This window comes from Paramacrobiotus metropolitanus, unplaced genomic scaffold, assembly GCF_019649055.1.
Source record: "Paramacrobiotus metropolitanus isolate TYO unplaced genomic scaffold, Prichtersi_v1.0 Parri_scaffold0000034, whole genome shotgun sequence".
Lineage (NCBI taxonomy): Eukaryota > Metazoa > Tardigrada > Eutardigrada > Parachela > Macrobiotidae > Paramacrobiotus > Paramacrobiotus metropolitanus.
In genome coordinates, this window is record NW_026570254.1 from 1,031,077 (window position 1) to 1,055,432 (window position 24,356).

At 42.9% G+C, this 24,356-nt stretch overlaps 1 protein-coding gene across 1 annotated transcript; it reads left to right on the plus strand.

Moving 5' to 3' along the window:
- Nucleotides 1-451: 451 nt before the first annotated feature.
- Nucleotides 452-24,260, plus strand: LOC129589398 (protein dachsous-like). Its single transcript, XM_055484156.1, is given in 19 exon segments — nucleotides 452-676; nucleotides 2,281-4,149; nucleotides 11,968-12,145; nucleotides 12,371-12,616; nucleotides 12,733-13,127; nucleotides 13,360-13,810; nucleotides 14,066-14,695; nucleotides 14,894-15,922; nucleotides 16,168-16,407; nucleotides 16,466-16,591; nucleotides 16,820-17,791; nucleotides 19,364-19,579; nucleotides 19,856-20,076; nucleotides 20,152-20,437; nucleotides 20,615-21,037; nucleotides 21,321-21,575; nucleotides 21,578-21,877; nucleotides 22,141-23,238; nucleotides 23,371-24,260. Coding segments are annotated over 18 exon segments (9,486 nt in total). The 5' UTR covers nucleotides 452-676; nucleotides 2,281-2,409; the 3' UTR covers nucleotides 24,051-24,260.
- Nucleotides 24,261-24,356: the final 96 nt, after the last annotated feature.

The following is a 24,356-nucleotide window of genomic DNA, read 5'->3' on the forward strand; positions in this document are numbered from 1 at the left end:
GTAAAAATTATTAATGGTACTGAATTCTAATGGTTTTATAAATTATGGTACAAAATGGTTTACCATTAAGAAACATATTGCACATGTCGTTCAGAATCAAGTTAAGAAATTAACATTTTGATTTCACAATATAAAACCATCGGTGTAACGTCTGTACATTAAATTAATAAAAACCACAACGTACCTATGCCGGCTATGCGCATACTTCCTGGATTCTGGACGGTATCATAAGCTCCTCCCAACAAGTAGGAATACTCGAATAAAATGTTTGGGTTGACCGCTTGTAGTATTAGAAGGATGGCCACATGGCTCACGCTCAAGCTTGATTCCCTATTGCGAAAAAGATGCAGCAATCCAGTGTTTCTATTGCTTCGCCTTTTGCATTTAGAATGCCGATTGGTAATAATTTTACTATCCCTACACATGATCACTAGTTGTCCACTTACGCCGATCAAATGTAAAAATCGGGTGGCAGCATTTTAAACTTAAAGCAGCATTGTTGCAGCTTACAGCGTTAACAAAATAAGTTCCGCTTTGTCTTCACATATGTTCCGGCAAGAAACTCGATAGAATTCGAATAAGTACGCTATTTTATCGCCTAAAATTTTATTTTCGGCATCGACCTCGTTCAATGGACTGTTTTCACCACGGCAAGCTACACAGCCGATTACTCAAGGTTCGTAATTAATCCGAAAACTTTTTGTTTTTTATACTTTAACGTAATCTGATTTCTTAGCAAATTGTTAGCAAGATTGCTTTTTGAACTATAGTTTGTAGACTCTGACTGTGTACTGCGTACTAACACAGGTATGCGTCGTTTTTTGCGAGTTTTGGCATAAATGTACGTAGTAGGCGCAGTTTCTTGTCAGTATGCCATACCGATACTGATGCCGCTTCCGGCTGTTAATCCCCGATCTACATAGTGACGATACAGTAGGCTACCTTAGACTTGCAATGTTTAACACAAATATGAAAATACTGGACATTTTTGAAATCGCCATCTAAGCGGTCAATGAAGCAGAAGACACTGAATATTTCTAAGCACCTGTTGAAGAAAAGCCGAAGAGAATAATGAGCAAGCTAGTCTTCCACGTCGGTCTTTGAAATACCAGTAATAGACTGAGTGGCGTATTTCGCCGTTCTGGCCACTGGTCATCACCGCCTGTACGTCTCTCTCTTTTCTCTTTCTTCCTTTCACCATAGTTGGCCTGCGATGACCATCAATTTTCAAGCAGGCTTTCTTCTGTCCTGCCACAAGCAGAGCTGTGCAAAGCTGGCCTCGTCTATCCTTATCAAAGTTTTATAGAAATCAAGTGATGAGGACGAAACTTGTTCGTTAGCAGAGTGAATGTTATGGACAATTTGTGATAATTTGTGTTCAGTTGTCAGGCCTCCCGCAGCCGGAGATTTTGTAACCATTTCATGTTTTGCCGGACTGCATTCTGAAAGAGGAGCTTCGAATTTGTAGTGCACGATGATCTGAATTCTGAAATCGATGATCACAGCATTCTGATGTTTATGGAATATTTATCTGTTTGGGCATTGTATTATTGATGTTACTACCATGTTTGGATGTGGATTGAAGGGCTTTATTATTCAAATCTGTAAATATTATAGTATCTGTAACTGTAAGCAAAATAATTATGTTATTTTAGTTGCTTCTGTCGCCGTATTCGGGAAAGCAGATATCTGTACATACTGTACGGCAGTTGTACCGTATAATAAAATATATACGTTCATTGTGAGGAAAGTAGTTTTTTTCTAATAAGTTCAAGTATATCTAATTGATTTTTGCGAATTTGTATCTGCGTAAATGAGTTTGTTTTTCGGTTTTTACAGTAGCAGCGAAGCGTGTTTTTATTCTCTGTTTTTAGCAGTAGTCTACGTAATATCATTTCTAATTTTCAATAACATAACGGGCGATGAAATGACAATAGATATTCAGAGATAGGCATGCATCTGTTAGAATTTCTCATCCATTTGATCCGCTCATTCTTTAATTGTGACAGCATACTGTAGAGTGTCGTAACCATCATGGCCTATTTTTCAAGTATCTCGTAATCTTCCTTGAATGACCAATATTGTAAAATACCATTCGCGATCGACGCGTAACAATCCCGCTTTATTTGGGATTAGCTTTTTTACGAGCAATAAATCATGTGCTCTTAACCATTTCCTTTTTATCCCGATCGTCAATTAGTTTGCCTAAACCCTGAGCGCGCATTTTTCTGGGGGCTGTGCGAACTTGAACTTATCACTGCAATGTCCTTTCCCTTGCAGAATGCTCTTTGATCCACGACTGGAAAAACGGCTGTTTGCGCCTGTTGAGATGGAGCATTGTCGTGTTTGGCCTAGAGTAAAATTATCTCAGCAGTTGATTAGTGATGCTTGAGCAGGAATGCCAACACAATGGTTAGCGGCGTCAAAACAATGTGGACGTTATTTATATTTGCCGGCCTCTTGCCGGTTGTGTGTTACGCGGACGTTACACAGAATTTCCTGGTGGACGAAGGAGTACCGCCGGATGTCGTAATTGGTATGCTAAGCGCTCCCAGCGGATCACACGATGCCTATCCGCCGCCACCCTACATCATCATGGCCGATCAGGAGACTGTCGGCAGTGATTTGTTCATTAACGAGAATACCGGTGAAATTAGGACAAAAATCACAATGGACCGCGAAGTGACAGATTTTTATTCTTTTATGGCCGTTCCATTGTCGGGTGGGCCGAATATTCGGGTGCGCATTGCCGTACAGGATGTGAATGACCACTCACCCACCTTCAAGTCCGATGGGGTTAATATTGAATTCTCCGAATCGCAGCCGCGCGATACACGCCGGAGTCTGCCGCCCGCATACGACCAGGATGTGGGCATTAACAGTACACAGCGTTATGAGATTGTGTCAGGTAATATTAATCAAGTCTTCCGGTTATCCTCGCGGCGCGGTCGCGACGGTACACTATATCTGGATCTGGAAATTAACGGAGTTTTGGACCGTGAAACGGTGGAGAATTATCTCTTGACCGTTGAAGCGTACGACGGTGGGAATCCGCCGCAGACGGGCCGCCTGAAAGTGAACATCACTCTACTGGATGATAACGACAATCAGCCGTTATTTAGCGAGAGCCGCTATTACGCCAGTGTTCTGGAGAATGCCACCGTGGGGACGGAACTGTTGCGAGTGGAAGCGACAGATGCGGATGCGGGACGGAATGGCCAGGTTTCATATTCGATTAATCGCCGGCTAAGTGATGGGGAACATATTTTCACAGTCAATTCCCAGTCGGGGGTGGTCAGTCTTAATAAGGCGCTAAATTATGAAGAACGCTCGGCTTACGAACTGGTCATCACGGCCCGGGACAATGGCACGCAGCCGCTGGAGTCTTCGGCCTTTGTCTACATCGACGTGCTGAACGTCAACGACCAGCCGCCGCGGATCGACGTGGTTTTTCTGAACAACGCCAGTGGGTTTGTGGCGGAAAATGTCCCAGTGGGAGAATTTATTGCGCGCGTATCAGTTGTCGATGAAGATGCGGTGCCCGGGGATTCTAAAATTCTTTTGAATATGACAGGCGATATGGACAAATTCGATCTACTGTCAGAAACAGCATCAGTTTTCATGATTCGCGTCAAGAGCGGCCTAGATTATGAGGCGCAGAGCAATTACACGTTATCCCTCGTCGCCTCTGACGGCGGCATTCCACCGTTGTTGAGTGAAAAATTTGTTAGCCTATTAGTCCACGATGTAAATGATAATGCGCCTGTTTTCGATAAATCTGTCTATCAAGTCGAGACGTCGGAAACTGTGGACAACGGCACGGTGTTGCTGCACGTGTCAGCTGACGATGTCGACAGCGGGGACAATGCCCGCGTGGAGTATTTTTTATTAGATCCCGCTGATGCTAAAAAGATCCGTATTGACCCCACCACAGGTATAATCCAGTCGGCAATGGCGTGGGATTGTGGAACGGCCAACATGGACATTGTAATCGGCGCTCGTGACCACGGAAAGCCGGTCTTATCTTCGACAGCTGCTGTCCGACTGGTGTTCCGCTCCGACGACGACACCGCGCCCGTCTTCCACCGGCACTGGTACAATGTGTCTCTTCGGGCGGAAGATGCTCGTATTGGCAATTGTTTTCTTAAGGTAAGCTGCGGGCCGGTATTGTTCGGTTGCGTGAAAAGAATCCGTAGTGATTGGTGTACAGCGGGGTGTTGTGTAAAGGATTTTCGTAGTCTTGTCAAAAGACCTTTTTACCGAGGATGATAGCTGGATTGGCAGACTCGCCATGTTGCATCACGGCTGCTTTCAGCCTCAATGAGTTGCCTTTGGGCCTTTTAGGAAAAATTCACAAGCTCGCAGTGCTTTTCCGTAAGAATGATGCTTTTCACTCAGAATGATCGTTTTTGAGATTTATGATTGCCAGAACCAGCTGCTCTATTAGTCAGATTACTTTAGAGTGCAGTGTGCTCGGTGGTCCATATCGTGATGGGAAACAGAGAGATCTTGTTATTTAGCAAAGAAACCAACCATTAGTGGCCGCAAATATTCAGTCTCAAAAGTCCTAGGACTTTTGAGACTGAATATTTGCGGCCTCAGTCTGTCACTGAAAATTTTTTGCCGCCAGAAATTGGAAAAATTTGAAAAAGCACTAAGGATAGCTAGTAAAATCTTACACTTTGTAGAGCAAATACAACTGTACTGAAATTTTTATCAAATAGAAAACTAAACGGCAAATGCTCTAAATTTTACAGTGGATTTTAAGCTGCGCGGTGTATTTGTACCTTATCGACACGAATTTAGAGCTTGACGGCACGTGAGTTGGGATAAAAATGTGTGAATAGACTTGTCGCATTCAGCGTACAATTTACGATATGCCGAGCAGACGCTTCTGGAGTTTGTAATGTGAAGTTAATTGACCTTTATAATGAATGTAAGGCTTGTTGACCGGAACACGCAGCCAGTGCGGCTTCTCTGGCCTTAAGGCGCTTCCGGTTGTTGTTCACATGGAGATAGGCACGCAATCATCAAACAGCCATTTGACTGGACAAGCCGAAAGTGTTATGTTCTTACTAATTAGCTACATCAGCATTGCAATTAGACTATTTCCGTGTTACTGGATAGTGGATACTTTCCACATAGCAAAAAATAAGGAGAACGCCACGGTCAGCAAGGACATCGTTAAAACACCCCGAATGATTGATTATGACAGTTCTTGCTGTCAGTAGTGCGGCAAGAAGAGCAGCCGATTTCTTCATTAAGATTCTCACCAAAGAAGACGGTAATTAAACGCCGTGCGTTGTATTCAAACAGACCAAAACAATACCCGTATTTGATTAAGTTTTGCCTGTTAAGTGTGTGCACTGACGATGTGCAAACTAATAGTAGCAGTTTGGAATTGTTCTTCCTAGTTTATTGTTATTGGACTGAAAATGTTTGGTTAAACAGTTGGTAATTGTACAAGCAGGTAAATCTGTCATATGTGTTTAGGGGGTAAAGCTATCATATTGCCTTTACCCCCCTCCAGTTCTAACCATGTGCTTTCGCGTTAGCTTTAACGCCGGTGAACTTTCGATTATAAACATGTCCAATTGGCAAACCCGTAATACAAATATCAACAAGTAATGCATTGCACTCTAGCAGCTGGTTCAATCCGCTACCAGGATTGGCGCATGATGTATGGAAACCTTTCGGAAGGTAACTTGATATGAGGAAACAGCAGAACGGAATTTGCTGCACTGGGAAATGCGATGCAGATAATTATGTCACCGAGTTCATGCTCGGATTAGCTAGTTCACCTTATGCTTTGTGTGCCGGAGATATTTTCCCATCATCGCCCTATCTGCCGGCTCGGCCTCTCTGTAAAATTGCTGTAAAATGGAAACCATAATCGGCTTAGAGAGATCTGGAATCCGGTGATGCGGCGCTTACGTTTTTGAAAAATATCGCCGACTGCCGCGAAGGTCATGTAATGTGTATGGCGCCGAGTGCGGCAAGCTTGTTGCTGATGCGGTGCAGTTTTAATTAAGTTTCATTGATGGGTCCAAGTTAAGGCATTGAAAGAATGGATTGCCGATAATCTCCTGCAGTCTTGTGGCTAAAGTGTTTATAATCAGTGGTGCCGCGGGCAGGAAGAGCATTTGCATTTAAGAAAGACCACATTGCCCCCTTAATTGTAATTCAGGAACGTTTGTTGAGTGAATTGTCTTGTTCTTGTAATCAAAATGACTATCTCATGATCTGTCGCGGCAGGAACGCATCGGCTGCCTTGCCGTGCCCCGTTTTTCTCTGCTCCGTACCAAGTGGCTGCAGTTGGTACGGGGCCGGAATTTACGGCCTTATTGACCATGTGGTCAATAATAGTTTCGTAACAGCACAATCCAGAATCTGTCAAAACAGGTCATTTTCTAAATTAATAACGCTGGTGGAAAAATCAATATTATTAATGGTTATGAGCCGGACAGCTCGGCTCGGCCAGTTTGTATGTGCATATCAACCGGTCTGTTATAACTATAAGGGAAACGTTAGGCGGAATCCAAGCGACAACTCGGGCTTTTATGGCTTGGAGCACTTCCGTTCTTTGGGCTCATTGTACCGCCGGCCTCCTATCTGCTTACGTTTGATTATTTGTCTTACAGTGATCGGTTTGTACTTTATGGGTGGCGGCCAATGAATACCACAAGAGCACTCAGAATGCATACCAGAATAATATAAGGCAGTTTTAAATTGATCCAGATTTCTCAGGCCTCTTTTACCGCCATTTGTCTGATGAACTAGAGGAAGCGTCAACAATTCGGGGCTTTGTTGAAATCATCTGGAAAAGAATGCTCGTAGTGATGCACTTTGTCTTCGGCATGGTGCAGACTGATGACTGCGTCATATTCTTCCACGATTTTGTTGGCTTTTCCTTTCGCTCTAGTTCGCTAATGGTCATTTTCACTATGAGAAATTACCAGGCATACATTTAACAGTTTTTTTTCGGCCGAGAGAATCCAGAACAAGACGAAAAGAAAGAGTGTCACGGCAATTCAGAATAGGACGACAATAGAGATATTTGTTTCATAGCTAATTAATTTAAATGCCATAACGGAAGTTGGTTTTATTATGTTTTTATAAACAAAGGTTAGAGAAAAAAAGACGTCGCTTTTCCCAGTTTCTCAAGGCCCGCACACAAATCCGCCTTTGTCTAGTTTTGAAATATGATGTACCTTTGTACTTAAATGAATGCGCTGGTACATACGTCATACCTTGAAATATTCATTAGAATAACGCTTATTGACGACTAGGGGGACATAATAAAGCCACAGGGTTGGCAACATGTTTGCCAGAGGTTGATAATATCGTTTACCATTCCATAAATCATTTGCCGGACACACAGTATCAGCTGGTACTGAGCCGTTAGGAATCTCCTGTTTTACCAGCTTGATTTACGGCTCTGGTCATTATTGGAAAGTTTATGGAGCGATCGGGTTTAGTTGTGGGAAAGCATGCATTGCGCATTTGGAGAGAGGTTTATTTTGTAAATTTGTCCATTAAAAGTATATTATAATATGAAACCGCCATTCATGCTTCACTGCATTTAGGCCCTCGCAGATCTTTGCTTGGTCCTTTTATTTCAGAAGCATTTGTTCACAATAATGTCTGCGCTAGTTTCGTGAGCATATTAAATATGATATTCAGTATTCCACTCAGTTAATTGATTTACAATGTTCTTCAAATTATGTCTTTTTAAATTGTTTTCTTTTCTGAATTTGTAATTTTGGTTCTTCATGACAAACGCGCACGCTGCCCCAACCTCTTCATATTTGTAACACGGATTAAGGAGTCTAGGCGAATGTTTGCGTACGAAATTTCTGTAAGTGGTCGGAAGGCTTGGCGAATTTCAGAAAAATGACCGTCAGCTGGACATCGCATGCTGCGATAAAAGGCACCACAGCTTAATCTTTCACTTGGCCAGTCAAAAACAATAGATAAGAAGCTTACAAGTCCCATTTCAAATGGGCTCGTATTTGCCGAATATAATGCAGAATATGAGCACCGTTAATAAGTACGTTTTTGGATTAAGCCAGGTAGTTGTGAAATACATTTGCGTGACCTTACGGATGGATGTCATGACTCTTATGGTTTATACAGTATATTGCTCACCGTGCAGCGTACTTATATATAATTATTACATGCTGTGGCCACTGGCCCACAGTGTACTGTTCAATATACAAATGCACGATATTAACTGTTTTTAATTGATGTTATTGTTTAAGATTATTTACGAGTTAGATGTAACCTGAAAAGTGTCCAGTGACCGGTGTGAAACTGTTCGCACATAAGGCCCAACCACGTTTCAAAATTGAAATTGAGTAATAGATACTACAATCCTCGCGCGTACATTTGAGCTTGACCAGATGTTTTGTGCGTCTCACTATAAGTATTGTTCTTCCATATCGTATTGTACTCGTTATAACTTATGCTTATTCATGCATTTGATGCTGCTGCGGTAAAATGAAGAATTTATCTCAAGAAAGCAGCGCAGGCATAATAATGGTCTTATGAAAAGTAAGTTGGGTGACCAGTTAACAATAATCAGTTTATTAAGGGATTAAATCAAGAACTGCAGGTATGCTCCGACAAAGGTGAATGTGGTATGTCTGGATAGTACCTAGGCGCATTGGATAACTCAAAAAGGATGTTTATTATTAACTAGAATATTATTCTGGATTACTGGAACTGGTCGATAAAATGTCAATTCCCACATCATTATTTTAAGTATTTGCAACATTTTGAAAAAAAAAGTAATGTATTCCCACATCTACAGTAGTTGCTAGCTTCCGATCTCGTAATATTATTATGTGAGATTTTTGCAAAAATATGAAGTTAAGCGCTGGTGGACTTATATTTATTTTTTTGATGGATCTTCAGATATTTACAGGAGAGTTAGTAGAATATCACAGAGATTGGTTTTCCCTTATCGACGCTTGCGATCGAACCTTTAAAATGCATGGCTCACGAGAGTGTCATTTGTAATATCAATTTAATTTATTGATAAGCCGTCAGATTACGCACCGTGGTATTTTACTGTCAGTAAGCAGTAACAAGAAATGAATGATTCAAGGACGAACATCCAATAACCGGAGATGTCATAGGACAACACAAGATTCATAATCTGCTACGTTTGCTATTAGTGTCCGACCTGCTCGAGTAAGATCGCAAGATACCTTGGGACAGAATTAATGTGATTAATAATTTACAAGGAATGCAAACTAGAAGATAGCATCGCGATGCTGTCTTATTGATAAGGTATCCAGCTTCCATTCGGAACTTGTTTGCCGGGAAGCCTGCGTTGGTCACCCGTCCTGGAAAGGCATCTGTGTAATACCCTTTCTTTCTGATTTCATATTTCGACATTCATTTTGCATAATTCATATACCCTTTACTCGTGTAAGCGACAATAATGCAACTTTGATCGATAAAGATCATGAGAGCATAGACTGATAACCTTTAAGAAAAGCGAGTCGCCATAAATTTAGGGACATTAATATGTCTTGACATTTTTGCTTTTCTACTGTGTTTTGGACCACCAGTATTGATTTGAGCCAAAGGGCAAAACATTGATACCAAATTATCGACATAAATATAAAATACAAAATGTGCTTGCGTTAGTGCGTGCATGCACCAACAGGAAACTAAAAGGATGTTATTTCTGCGCAAAATGCCATTATAAGGAGCATAATATATTTTGTTAATAATTCTGTTCTTTCATTCGTATAATAATAATGGGAACGCTGTTAATTGTTATTGGCCATTTATTAGCTAAGTAATCACCAGATTGATTCGCTCTAATTAGACTGAAATCACCTTCAAGATCTCGGTCCTCGCGGTGGAGGAAGCGGCGCCGGTGCTACATGGCTCTGATTTCAATATTCATGCAGTTTTCGGCGACATAAAAGATTACCGCGAGGCGATACCCCATCGACATGCTTGGCTGTGTTCAGCTTCCTGGGAAGGTCGCAGAGCACTCTCGGTTTCATATTTCGCGCCATGGTTGTTGGCTTGTAGTAATTAATTAAAAACGTTTGGTCAGCGAGTGTCCATTTGTAACGCTACATTTGAGCGGTCTTTTTTGAGACTGATGTGATTGTCAGTTGCTTCAGAAACGTGAGATGCCGCGGTTCATCCGTGGTAACGTGTTTGGTCCGACACATCTGCATATCGTTAGAACGTAGCCAAAATGTATCGTTGATTAGCCAACTTTGCAAGCCAACTTAGCCAACTTCGTTGATTAGCTTTCAAGTATTTTTATCTCAGATAGCCCATGGTCATTGCATAAGCGCAGAGCGTTGATATCATAGTTATGCTTGTTGTTGTTAGGCTGATATATTACGTATTCACAAGAAAACGTGTGAAACATGTGACACGTTAAACCAATACCCAGTTCACAATAATTTGTTGAGATAATTTTGGAAACTGGTTGCCTAATGGACTGTTGCAGAAATACAGACACATTCAGGCGGCGCCAACATATTTTCACGGAATATATTCAAGGCATCTGCTGTGTCGGTTGTTGACCACAGGATAGTTTGTGCATTTTTGAGATTTTGAGGATCGTTACCGTGATAAACTATTTTGTTTTGGTATGAAGTACCAACATTCTTCGTAGTTGGACGAATCTTCACACTGAAATTCCCTGGAATTTTCATAAAATCTCACGAGTAAATTTTAATGGAAAGTGATAACAGAATTAATGATAATTTAAATACATGGTGCCAAAGAGTCACTCTACATAAACAGGGACTAATGTGATAAGAATTTCGTTTACTGAATCTTTAAAAATGTCAGAAATTCACACTACGGTCTCTTAAGGTATTTCAACGTTTCCTTACTTTACAGTCAGTTGATTTCCTGCATTGTGTGCTGGTTTACAGTCAGATTGTTCTAGCTGTATTTGCCGCATATATACCGCGGCAGCGATGGTTCTAATCAGTAGGTTACAAATGGGACAAATCATCATCCCGGTTAGCTCGATAGACTCTAGCGGGACGTGTTTGGAAGAAACCCCTTGAAATTACAATTGATAGGCTTGTGGAATAACACACTTCTATCTGCTCCACTTCCTGCGCCGGCATTTGTGCGGACGTTTCATTTATTCATACGTTCTTAATAGAATCCAAGAAATTAAGGGCTTTCACCACATTAAGCAGGCGGATATCTTTTCATGCTTCGTGTTCCTAATAAAGTTCAAAGTGGATTCTGTGCATTCCCTTAGTTCCCCTAAGCGCAAAGCAAGAAATGTATCCCCATATGGTCAGGAAGTTTTCGGATGCAAAACATTTTCTCATAATCGACGAACAAACTTTTCGTCTTATAACTCTGACGAATTTTAGTCGATTATAGCGACCATGCCCCCTGCGTGTAAGTTTGTAACCATGTAAATGGATGGTTGTTAATAAAATGGTAATACATAATAAAACATGAACGATGCTCAGCTTCGATTAATTTGGATGTTTTTGTTGTTATGTTTCAGTGGTACTAGCTTATAATGAAATTTCGGCGGAAGATGTTACTGAATCTAGGGTCAACATGTGCACGAGTACCATTTGAACATTACTACAAAACAAATTTACAGCGCGTTTTCTTTTCAAACTCGTATTACACGCGAACAGTGGTACGGTAATTTACCCTGCACATACAGCATTAGAAAGGACGGGATTCCCAAGAGGCACAGCGCCATGTTCGTGTATTATTCACTGACAATTAAAAACCGTAGTATGCTAAATTAAATAGATGCAGTGATATCAGGACTTCAGAATTTCATTTGCATACTGTATGGGAGACCAGATGGGATTGACAGGGATAAGCTGATTATCCAACAACCGGCTTCCTGGGCGAAAGCCAACCGTGCTGACAACGATGCCGGCACCGGCTCGTTGATATCTTTTAATTAATTCACTAATTACCACTTGAATATTATAGATCGAAGCCAATGATTCGGGATGTTCAACCATTGGAAAAATTCATTACGGTTTTCATGCTTCATGGACGGATGATTATTTTCGGATTAATCCTGATACAGGAGAGATCTGTGTCTTCCGCAGCTTGGACCATGTCCCTACGTCTGTGATACAGTTTGCTGTGCAAGCTTCAGGACAAGGTATTAGAGCATACTCAATTTTCAATCTGGGAAACTTGGCAGTATAAATTTATGCTAAAACAATCTCATACATTAGGAAAAAATGGCTTATAATTTTGAATATTTGTGATGCAGAATGGATTTCGGTTGAGTTTTAGCAGTGTGACACAGTACAAGTGTACCACGATGAACGAAGCTGCAAACGACCGTTATCGCATTAATAACGTGTTATGATGCCCTTTGTAGGCAGTGTCAGCACGACTGCATTCGTGCAAATCCACATGCCTCCTGTTAGCATGTTCAAAAGTAATTACTTCATCGCGGATAAATTTGTTGTGAGCATTCACAATTCCCTACCTATTGGAGCCCATGTGGTGCAGCTGAACCCCTTCGACAATGCCGCGTCCAAGGATAGCGCACAAGAGCTCACTTTTGTGTACTCATTGGCGTCTGGTAATGATTACGGACTCTTTCAAATCACTCCAGCATCAGGTAACAACAGAATATCTTCTTTAATCTACCAAAAAACTCCTCTTGGAATCTAATTCAATTTAAAGTGGTCTATTTCCATTAGTAATGTGTATTTAATGAGCGATCCCCTTGTGCAGGCTTGATACAAACCGTCAAACTGCTACATGATCACATTGGCCAACATCGACTGCTGGTTAATGTCGATGAGACATCCGGTAAACTGCCCATTGCCCAGCTTGAAGTGCTCATCAAAGTGGATACCCAAGTGTCCTACTTTACGACGAAAGTGTACAAGTTTAGTGTACCGGAAGATGCGGCAGTTCATACCAGCATCGGGACAGTTGCAGCAGCGTCGCAGTATTCTGGAAAAATCAAATTTTTTATGGGGCCTCCTGGATCCAGCTTGTTCGAAGTGGACCCGGTTAGCGGGGTTATCCGCACAATTGCTTTTTTGGACCGAGAAATGCAAGCTTTTCATGTTATTAACATTGTTGCACGGTCTGCTGACCAGTCGAGCGAAGACAGCTGCCAGGTACTTTATTTACTATTAATTTTACGAAGTAACAAAAAATATGATGATAGGTTGCTCTGTGTAATAATGTATTTATTGAAATGGATTAAGGTGCTCGTAAGAGTATAGCAAGAGAACTTGTGCAAATCGGAAAAAGTAATAATCGGAATAGCAAGAAAGGGTCTGGCCCCGCATCAATGAAAATGTACGTGTGGTGACTTTTCTGCTAAATTTGATCGTGCTCAATCATTAGGTGATTATTTCCGTTAACGATGTGGACGACAATGGTCCAGCGTTTCGCAACAGTGAAGTGACACTGCACGTGCCGGAGAGCGCTCCAACAGGTGACGTGATTTTCCAGGCCATCGCTTCCGACCGCGATGCGCACCACAGGCAGCCACTACACTACCGACTGGCGTCCGGCAGTAATCAGGACCACTTCCATCTGGATGTGAATACAGGAATATTGACCATCAACAAACCACTCGATTATGAGAACACTTCTGTCCATGAAATTATTATCCATGCAACGGAAACACTTGTGCCAGCTCCTAAACGAGCTGCTCTCCGCGTGCGTATCCATGTTCTTGACCGCAATGACCACAGCCCAGTTTTTCAGCAAGCCTTGTATCGAATCGAAATCCCTGAGTCACAGGCGGTGGATGATGTTATTGTGCAAGTCAAGGCCACTGACGCCGATGCTGGTAGGAATTTGTCCAATCAAATGGCATTCATTCAATAAATATGTGATTGGTTAGCATATAAGGCCCCAGCAACTACTTCGTATTGATACCGTTTGGTGACCTGACCGAACAAGTTTGACGTAGCTGCTTTTCCGTTAGTTTTCTAATAGGACTCGAACTAATTAATTATAAGTTGTGTGCTTTTAAAATATTAAATTAATTTTATGCAGTCTTAATTTAGAAAAATATTTTGAAATTCCATTTCCTTTTTTTTAGGCAAGAGTGGTAGAATTACGTACCAAATTGATGGATCCTCTAACGTTGAACACTTATTCGGTATTTACCCGGATACGGGGGAAGTGTTCCTGCGCCAGCAACTGGACCGTGAACTTCAAGACATCTACACTTTTTGGGTCCAAGCAATTGATCAGGGCAAACCCCCATTCAAAGCGATCACAACCGTAAAAGTTACCGTTACCGATGTAAACGACAACAACCCAATTTTTAGCCTCTCCATGTATAATTTTTCCGTGTTTGAGAACGCCAAACAAGATAGTTTCGTGGGGAAAGTTCAAGCGAATGATGCCGATTTCGGGAAAAACAGCCATATCGTGTACGGATGGAAGTGCAATGATTCGGCGTTTCGCATAGATTCGAAAACCGGTGAAATTTTTGCGAAAAAGGCTCTGGATCGAGAAGAATTAGCGGTGCACTCGTGCACAGTCACGGCACTAGACATGGGGCAACCGGCACGCGAGTCTTCGGCGACAGTAGCAATTGCGGTGGGCGATGTGAACGATCACTCACCGGTCTTTGTGGTCCCGATTGATGATGTTATTTGGGTATCTGAAGGTGAACCGGAAGGAACTGAAATTCTCAAAGTCATAGCGAAAGATGCCGATGATGGTAAGCCCTGTATATCGTACTCGTATATGTCAAAGTCAAACCCTTTTTTTGATAATTCGGTGCAGCATGCAGTTCTAAATGTTCAGCATGTTGACGAATTAGAAAAGATTCACCAAGTACCTTATAGAAACATAATGAGAGTTGCAACCGCTCGATGTGACCAATATTCCTGTATGCTGACCATTTTAACTTTTACAGGCGAGAATGCTCGAATTGTTTTTTCCCTTGCTTCCGACGAGGACTCCCGGACATTCTCCATTCATCCCTCCTCCGGCACCATCCGCAACCAAATGGTTCTGGACCATGAGAAGCAGTCAGTTTTCCACCTGACTGTCATCGCGACCGACCGCGGCATTCCCCCAAGATCGACAAGCAAGCCCCTCACTATCAATGTGGCAGACATCAATGACCACCGACCGACGTTCTCCACCTCGGTCATGACCATCGAGATAACCGAGGGGACTCCAGCCGGCACGGAAATCGGTTCGGTGCAGGCCAGCGATGCCGATTCCGGTGAGAACGGTCGGATTTTGTACTCCATCATCCGCGGGAACGTCTTTGGAGCATTCGAGATTGGGCGTACATCGGGTAAACTGTTCACCGCCCGGGAAGTGGACTACGAACTGACGGCGTCGTATATGCTGCGTATTCGTGCCGTAGACAGCAGCACACAGAAACCACGAAGTAGCTTGCTAGTGGTCAACATTATTGTCATTGACGTCAATGACTGTGCGCCAAAGTTTACCACAGAATCATGCTTGTTTTCCATCCCGGAAAATATCCCCATTGGAACGAATGTGTGGAATTTCACCGCAACGGACGGTGATGCGGGGTCATTTGGACAGGTGTTCTATGAAATTCCGTACCAGTTTCCCCAAGCGGTGTTCGATATTCATCCGGTGACGGGCATGCTAACGGTTGACGAAAAAGTGGATTTTGAACGAAATAAAGAATTCAACTTTATTGTTACGGCATCCGACAGGGATCCGGTTAAGAACCGAAGGAAAAATACCAACTTGAAATGCCGGGTGCTGGTGGAGGACGAAAATGATTACGCACCCAAGTTTGTTTCCCGGAATTACGTTAGAATATCAGAGCGAGTGGACGAAGGCTATCCGGTGACGCAAATGGTGGCGTTGGATGAAGATTCGTACCGGAATGGGAATGTCACGTATGAGATTACTCGAGGCAATGAGGATCACGTTTTTGCTTTGGATCCGGAGAGCGGTACGTTATTTCCACAATTTTTTGGGTGCACTTTTTTCAGGGAAATATTTCACAGTCAGTCATAATTTATTAGATAATGAATGCATAGATTTATTACTTTACCAGTTTTTTGTGGCACTCGTGTCTGTTTGAAGAGCAGCGCTATCGTCTTGTGAATGCTCCGCAACTACTGTGTTAGTTATAATAGCCAAATTGGGTTGAGTCGGTTGAGAATGAACTAGCAGCAATTCTGTTTTCCTTTTCAGGATTGATAACCGTCAATCGAACTTATCCAAATCTGAAAGCCCGCTCATATTCTCTAACGATAATTGCCACCGATAATGGCACTCCTCGACTGGCCACAATGCACACCCTGACAATTGAAATCGATTCACTTGGTGGAAAATTCAATATTTTCAATCAGTCACTGTATGAAATCTTTATCAGAGAAGACACGGATGTCGGCACCAAGATTCTGCAGTTTCCGGGCAGCGACAAGTGGAGCAGTATGTCATCTACGCAGTTGTGATCGTTCATGCATTAACGTTTCGAATCTTCATTTAGATGGAATTCGGTTTAATGTTCCCGAAGAATTCCTGTATGAAAAGTTTAATGTGGACCCAAAAACTGGCGACTTAACTGTAGTTAAGCCTCTCGATCGGGAAACTAAAGACGTTTACAGCATGAACAGTAAGCATACTAGGACGTAAATGCGCGACATGAATTTTAGAATTTTGTGGGATACTGCTATGTATGAATTTCATCGGTAAATTGAACCCCTAATAAGTGAAAAAATTCATTTCGAACATGCCGAGGACATTTTTTAAAACCGAATTTAAATGTGTTTTGCTGTATGTACTTGTCGTCGTCACCGGTGCGTTGCACTTGTCGAATTTACATGTTCTCTTTCCTTCACAGTTTACGCGTCCAACAAAAGCAATCCCCATCAATACGATTTCGCCACCATCGTAATAGAGCTTCTGGACGTCAACGACAACGCTCCCAGCTTCCAAGACACGTGCCATGGCCTCTCCGTACCCGAGAACAAAGAATTCGGCCCCATTCATAAATTCATCGCGAAGGATGCGGATCTGGAGGAAGGTGGGAAGATCACATACCGTATCGAGAGCAACGAAGCCAATCCGAAATTCTACATCCATCCACGAGATGGTGAACTTTCCGCAAAGTCCCTGGATCGAGAGGAAAACGCAGAATACACTTTGGTGGTCGTTGCCGAAGATCATGGCCGACCAAGTAAGCAGACTGTCTGTAAGATCCAGATTGCCGTACTGGACCGCAATGATAACGCCCCGGTATTCACCACTTCATCGTACCTGGTGCATTTGTCGGAAAACGTCCCGATTGGTTACACGGTTGCGAAAATTAAAGCCACCGACAAGGATGCCGGTGAGAATGCTCGCGTAACGTATTCCTTGCGGAACGACACTCTGGGATTGCTGGCGATTAACGAACTGACCGGCATCGTTACCACCGCGAAAATTTTTGATTACGAAGAGCTGACCAACTACACCGTGGAAATCCGGGCAACGGACAACGGGCCACTGCAGCAACTGACCAGCAGCTCCGTGCTGCAGATTATTGTGGATGATGTCAATGATAATGAGCCGCAGTTCAACACGTATCTGTTCGCGATGAAGGTGCCGGAGAATGTGGACGTTGGGCAACAGGTGGCACAAGTGTCAGCACAAGACAAGGACAGCGGGAAGAATTCAGCGCTCATGTATAGTTTTGCGGTGCCGCAGCGAAAGTTCGATATCCATCCCAACACGGGAGCGGTTACGGCCAAGCAGGGTCTGCGCGAGGGAAATGCGTATAGGATGGCCGTTGTGGCTAAGGATCAGGGAAAAGATATTCAGCATTCTTCTATCGGTAAGCCGGTGCTAACAAACGTGTCGTATAGGAAATATAGCATGTGCGCGTATACGATTCTGTATACAATTAATACGTACGAAGATCGCATTATTACATTATCAGCTTTGCCGTAAAGCTGGAGCACTAATGACACACATAAGGTACACATATTCGTACACTCGTAGTAATTTTGGTGCTAAATTCTTCTTTGGAATTAATTTGTTGACCTTATTATTTGCCGTTGACATCCTTTTGCATGCTCGGAGAAACTTTTTACAGCAACCCGAATTTTTCCCGAAACAGTCTGCAGCTGTGACATTTTTTTGTTTTCGGTATGCTACTGAAAAAGGCAATAATATTATTGCCGATACTAGGGATCGGATGTACAAATATATAGCACACAGGCGTTAATGGTTACAAAGGAATGTCTCTAACAAATTATGACCGCTATCAATTTCTGGCTGAAACAATGGATAACGATGAGTCCACACCAGTTTGCCGGTTTATAGCTGGTTGGCGATATCCTTTTTGCTTCTTGTGGTTGTGCCGAGAAAGTGAGATTTCTGTCAGAAACTAAGTCACGATAATACGATTAGCAAAGCCGTCGCGCTCAGAATTGATTAGATCCCAGAGTTGGATTAGCATTTTTCCTCGGCCCTTTTCCCTTCTGCGCGCAGGCAATATTTGCGATCTGCATAAACAAGATAATAAAAGGCCTCTTTTGGCCAGGCAGGCTCCGTCCCCTTTATTACCTTTGCCCGTTGGTCCTGTCTTAACTGGTACTGTTTGATATTTTGATTATCGCATCCCTGAGAGTCTTTACGCGCTTTTATTGCTCTGCGCTCGATGGTCAGCATTTGCTTTGTCAGCTAGGCGACAGCGAAAAGACCGCTGGTCATTTCATCCCGCCCACTCTGTGCATGAGGTTGTAGGTACATGTTCAGCGTGCTGGTTGATTTCAGAATTTATTGCCAAGTATTCCTCCTGGAAGCACTTTATTCCATCGTTGAATGATTCGTTTACTTATAACATAGGTTTGCAATTGCATTTATCTTTATGTATATTCAGTGCTGATATTGCGCGGATCTAGAAATGTTTAACGCCTTCATTTGTAGAAGTATTTATTGTAATTCTTCCACATGTGCACGGGATAATACGCGTTAATATTTGCTTGCTTTTGGCGTATATATATTGCGTGCTAAAATCGCAATGTTGTTCCGATGCGGGATTTTAATATTTTGCGGTATGTCCTCTTCTGCTTCTACTGAAACTATTTTGTAACCGCACCGGACACTGATATATGAGACAGTAAACCGAGAATAAATACATTTTTCATATTATATACGTATCAGTTTTAATTTTAACCTAGCGCTACGATAAGATTTTTGACCAGCGGCATCAGCATATTAGTTGAGTATATTGTGTATCAGTTTTATATCAGTTCAGTGTTTGATTTTTTTAACAGATGTGCGCAGTAAGTACTCCGTTTGTATGGAGCTTTAAGCTGCTATGATTCTGTATGGCTAGTTTTTATTCTACTAATAATTTTTAATCTCTGGATTAAAATTCTAATAGTGAATCAATTGACAGGAATGCTGGACATTATGGTCGGCGATGCTGCTGTTCCACCTGTTCAACTGAAATTTTCTAGTCCCGCTTATTTCGCATCTGTTCTGGAGAATAGTCGAATCGGAACTAACATCGTCACGATAAAAGCTACACGAACGGATGGAAAGGACGACAAGCTGCTGTATGCCATTGCCGATGGAAACACCGCCGGCGTGTTTGATATCAATAAACGAACAGGTATGTACATTAAAGTCATTTGCAAAATCATCGTCTTCGACAGTCGTCCACACATTGTGATTAATAATTTTCTGTACTGCTAGTCGATTTTGTAAAATTTTAAATTAATGCATGAATACTTGTAATATATGTAAGTATTAATATAAACCTAAATAAATATTACTAAATAATGCAAAAAATATCACTTCTAAGTTGTTTTTCCCGCTTTCTATATTCGGTTTCAAACTATGTACAAATTTTATACCGTACTGTAATTATTCTTTTCGCGGATCGTAGGATTGGTAACCGTGCGCGATAATTCTGATCTCGATTTTGAGCGTCACAAAACTTTCAACTTGACGGTGTCTGCTGAAACGGAATCGGGAGAAAAGTTGCAGTCGTTTACAAAATTAACCATTAGTCTCACCGATGAAAACGACCAAGCTCCAGCGTGCAGTCAGAGCAAATACAGCTCATCGGTGTATGAGGGAAACAATAAAGGAACATACGTAACGCAGGTATGTTGTTGGTCTTTCTTACAATAATAATATGCCGGCACTTAACGTGACAATGATGAGTCTGTTTCGCCGTAGCTGTACGCGTCAGATGGGGATTCGGGTGCCAATAGTCGGCTGACGTTTGAGATTATTGACGGTAACCACGACGGGGCATTCGTTATTGACCCGCCATACAGCGGAATTGTTAAGACAAACATGGTGCTTGACCGCGAAATACACGACGCCTACCGGCTGGTTATCGCGGTGAAGGATGGCGGGAAGCCACAAAAGACCGGATTGTGTACACTGAAAATTAACATTGGCGACATGAATGACAATGATCCAGTGTTTCCCAATTATGATCGTATTTTTGTATCGGAAGGTGAGCTTGACGAATATTCTTAACTTTGAATATCCCAGTTCATAAAATTACTACAAACATATACAAAAATGAAATATAAACAAAATATTTATGAAAATATCTTTAAATTGATGAGATATGATCAATTTAATTTGCTGCTGATTAATTTTATTTGCTGATCATGGTTGATTTTTCCAGGGGCAAGCGTGGGAAGCGTGATATTTACGGCATCTGCGAACGACGTGGATGTCAACTCTGAACTATCGTACTCCTTGGTAGACAACGGGAATGGTACATTCTCCATTGACGGCCGGAGTGGAAAGATTACTTTAGCTGCTCCATTGGACCGCGAACGGAAAAGCTCTTATATGCTGGTGCTGGAAGCCTACGATCAAGTGCACCGAGCCACGACTAATCTGACGGTTATTGTTCGCGATGAAAACGACAATGCCCCGAGCTTTTCTAAGACCGACTACAGAGTCACCGTTCCGGAAATGACACCGGCTGGAACGAAAATCCTGTCCGCCCTAGCTAAAGACGCTGACCAAGGCACCAATGCCAAAGTGCGCTATTCCATCAAAATTGCCCCTGTTGACGGGTTTCGAATTGATGAGCATTCAGGTGAACAATCAGAACTAAAGTAAACTTTCACGTCGGCAAAAGCAGTTTGACACAGTTCAAAGTCACCGGATGTGGATGACGTCTTCTGAAGTTTTCGCATTTATAAGAATACCTACTTGTACCATTATACAAATAAAATAATAAAATATAGTAAAAATCAATCTCAGTTAAGATAAGCTAAAAGATGTTCTGGAACCCAGTATAACTGCCAGTGTGTTGATGTATAAATGAATTTTGAATTACACAAACCTTCATTTTCATTGATTGTGTGGGTGATTTTCAGGGGGACTGTACACTACGAAAACGGTTGTCTTCGATCCCAGTCAGCCGCTTATCCAACTAGTGGTGGTGGCCGAAGACCAGGGTAACCCCAAATTATCTTCGATTGCCGCCGTCCAGATCCAAGTGTCCAGTGTCAATCGCAATGCACCACTATTTTCCCGCACTGTCTATTCGGTCCATGTATCGGAAGATGCTCCCATTGGCCAAGAACTACTGCAAGTGTCCGCTCACGATCCGGATGCTGCCAAGAATATTCCTCTGTAACGTACTCTATGAGCGGAGACGCTGACAGTGTTTTTCAACTGGACAGTCAGACCGGGAAGCTGATCCTAATAAAGCGTTTGGATCGGGAAAACACTGCCAGTTATGCACTGAAAGTTGTGGCTTCGGACTTGGAAAAGCCGGTGCGAAACACCACAGCGGAAGTCCTGATCGCCGTTGATGATGTCAACGATTGTGCTCCTCAATTCAACGCTACGGAATACAAAGCGTTGATTAGTGAAGATGTCAAAAAAGGGACGTTTGTGCTGCAAGTGAGAGCGGCTGATTTCGATCGAGGTATGATCACTACGATGCAAATAATTCCTGAATGTTTAATAAAAAATTGTATTAAAGTAAAAACATGAACTCCACAACGTGGAAATTTCGAAACGCAAATTTCCTTGAAATTTCAAAATCATAGCTTACGTGATGTAAAAAATATTTGTGATTAATTGGCTCAGTATTTTGGTCTTTTGTTTACAGCTTAAATAGGAAAATTGATCTGCTAAAATATTTATTTGAAAAATGCGGCAGTGGTGAAAAATGGCTCAAAATTTCAGGCGAAAATGGATCGGTGACGTACTCCATTCTTTCTGGGAATGAAGAAAAGCTTTTCAGTATTAATCCCAACAGCGGCATCATCGAAGTCAGTGGTGACTTGGACTACGACAACACATCCGAGTACAAACTCTTTATCCAAGCCCGCGACAACAATGCGCTGACTCCGCAGTCATCCGTGGCTCTGGCGACTATCTATCTGGAGGATGCCAATGACCACGTACCCGTTTTCCCCGTCAGCCGCTACAAGGAATCGGTACCGGAAAATTCTCCAGTGGGCACGGAGATCTTCACAGCCCGTGCTCATGATCGTGACCGGGGCATGCATGGCAAATTGCGCTATTCTATTACCAGCGGCGACGGAGCCAGTGCATTCCAAATTGACAGCGCCAGTGGAAAGGTAACGTCCAGCGGCGAACTGGATTACGAGCGCAAACAGGTGTACAACTTTGTGGTAACTGCCACGGACATTGCCGGCTCCCGGGCGGACGTCCAGGTAACAGTGAACATTGAGAGCCGCGATGAATTTGATCCGAAATTCAGTCAGCCGCAGTACCGCTTCTATATTCCCCCGATATCGAAGAAAGGCGATTTCGTCGGTCAGGTGTCGGCGACCGACCAGGACGCCGGTTCGGATGGCCGCGTGGTGTACCATTTCAATCGGCCATCGGAGCTGTTTATAATCAACGCCACAACAGGTATAATTTCTCTGGCGGAGGATATCCACATTGATAACACTTCTGTGGAATCGGGTACGGTGGCCCCGAAACGACGAAGTGCTCGCTCCGTGCAGCCGGAAGACTCAGCCATGGTGTTTGCCAGTTCGGGGAAAAATAACTCCCGCACCGACGCTGCCATTGTTACGGTGGTTTTCGGTGTGCCGCAGTTTGAGCCCGCCGTGGCTGGCTACACACCGGTTGTCATGGGAAGCATCGGTGGTGTGGCTGTTGTTCTGGTGATTCTCTTTGTGCTGGGAATGTACTGCTTTCGGCAGAAACGTCAAAAGCCATGTCCCGAGCGCTATGGAAGAGCGTTTGATATGTTGAGCTACACAACGTACAATGGACAGCGAGATCAAAACGCAGGACGGATGCTTGAAGGTAAATAAAATTCAAAGTATTTTAACCAGTTGATTGATCCTCTCTTTCTTGGTTAATCATTCAAATACTGTTGCATATACATAATCGTTTTGTTCCTGTGTGAGTTTAACGCATTTGTGTCTTTTTTTACAGGGACCAACAATCACTACCATGATCCAACCAATGGTCCGTCCGAAATTGGCTCCAGTGGGCGCGGTTCTGTGGAGGATGATCGTGTGATGTTCGGCAGCCAATTCTATTCCGGCATTCCGAAACCGCAACCTAACAGCTTCTTTCCGAAAATGATGCCCGACTCCGGCCTGCCGGATTCGTTAGGGGATTACGGTCAGAAAGCACCCCTTTCATCTAGCAGCAACGACAACAGCCTTCACCGTTTTGATATGGAAGGCGGCTACGAAGCGGATGGGCGTGATATGTTCTTGTGCACTTCGGATCGGTCATCCCACGGATCATCTAACCAGAGCGCCGCTATGCGCTACGCACGGGACTACGATTACGACTTTGACATCAAGAACGGGAATTTTGATTATCTGAAATGGATGCCGCCGTACTCGCCGATGGCGGCGGTATACGCGGAGATTGCAGAATTGCCGGAACATCGCCACTCGCCGCCGAGTGTGTATAATCCAGCGCGCACCGATTCCGCGCAAAATAAATCCTCATCGTCTCCTTCGGTTATGTTCTCGAAAAGCTCCAGTCAGACCACACTGCCATGCATGATGCCGCATTACTCCCACGGAGTCAATCATCCCGACCGGGAACAGGAGCACCGGCATCCGGCTTATCCAGTGCAGTACGCTGGCCGACGATAAAAATTAATAGGACACAGCTTCGCTTTGTTGTTTTCTGGTTTACTCACCTGCGTTTGTGATGTCGCTCAATCTTCGACCAAAGTTTGTACAGCCAGCTAGCCAGTTGTTTTGTTGTTTTATCGTTTCATCTTTTTCGATCATCATAGTCTGATATGACAACCTTGTTTTGTTATTGAGTACACGGTTGACTCACTTTGTACACAAGAATTATCTGCCTATTAGAAAGATTAAAATGTGCCGCATTTAGAAAACTCTAAAAGCAATGAATCTTCTGGATTTACCATTTCGCTACAGTTCATACAAAAT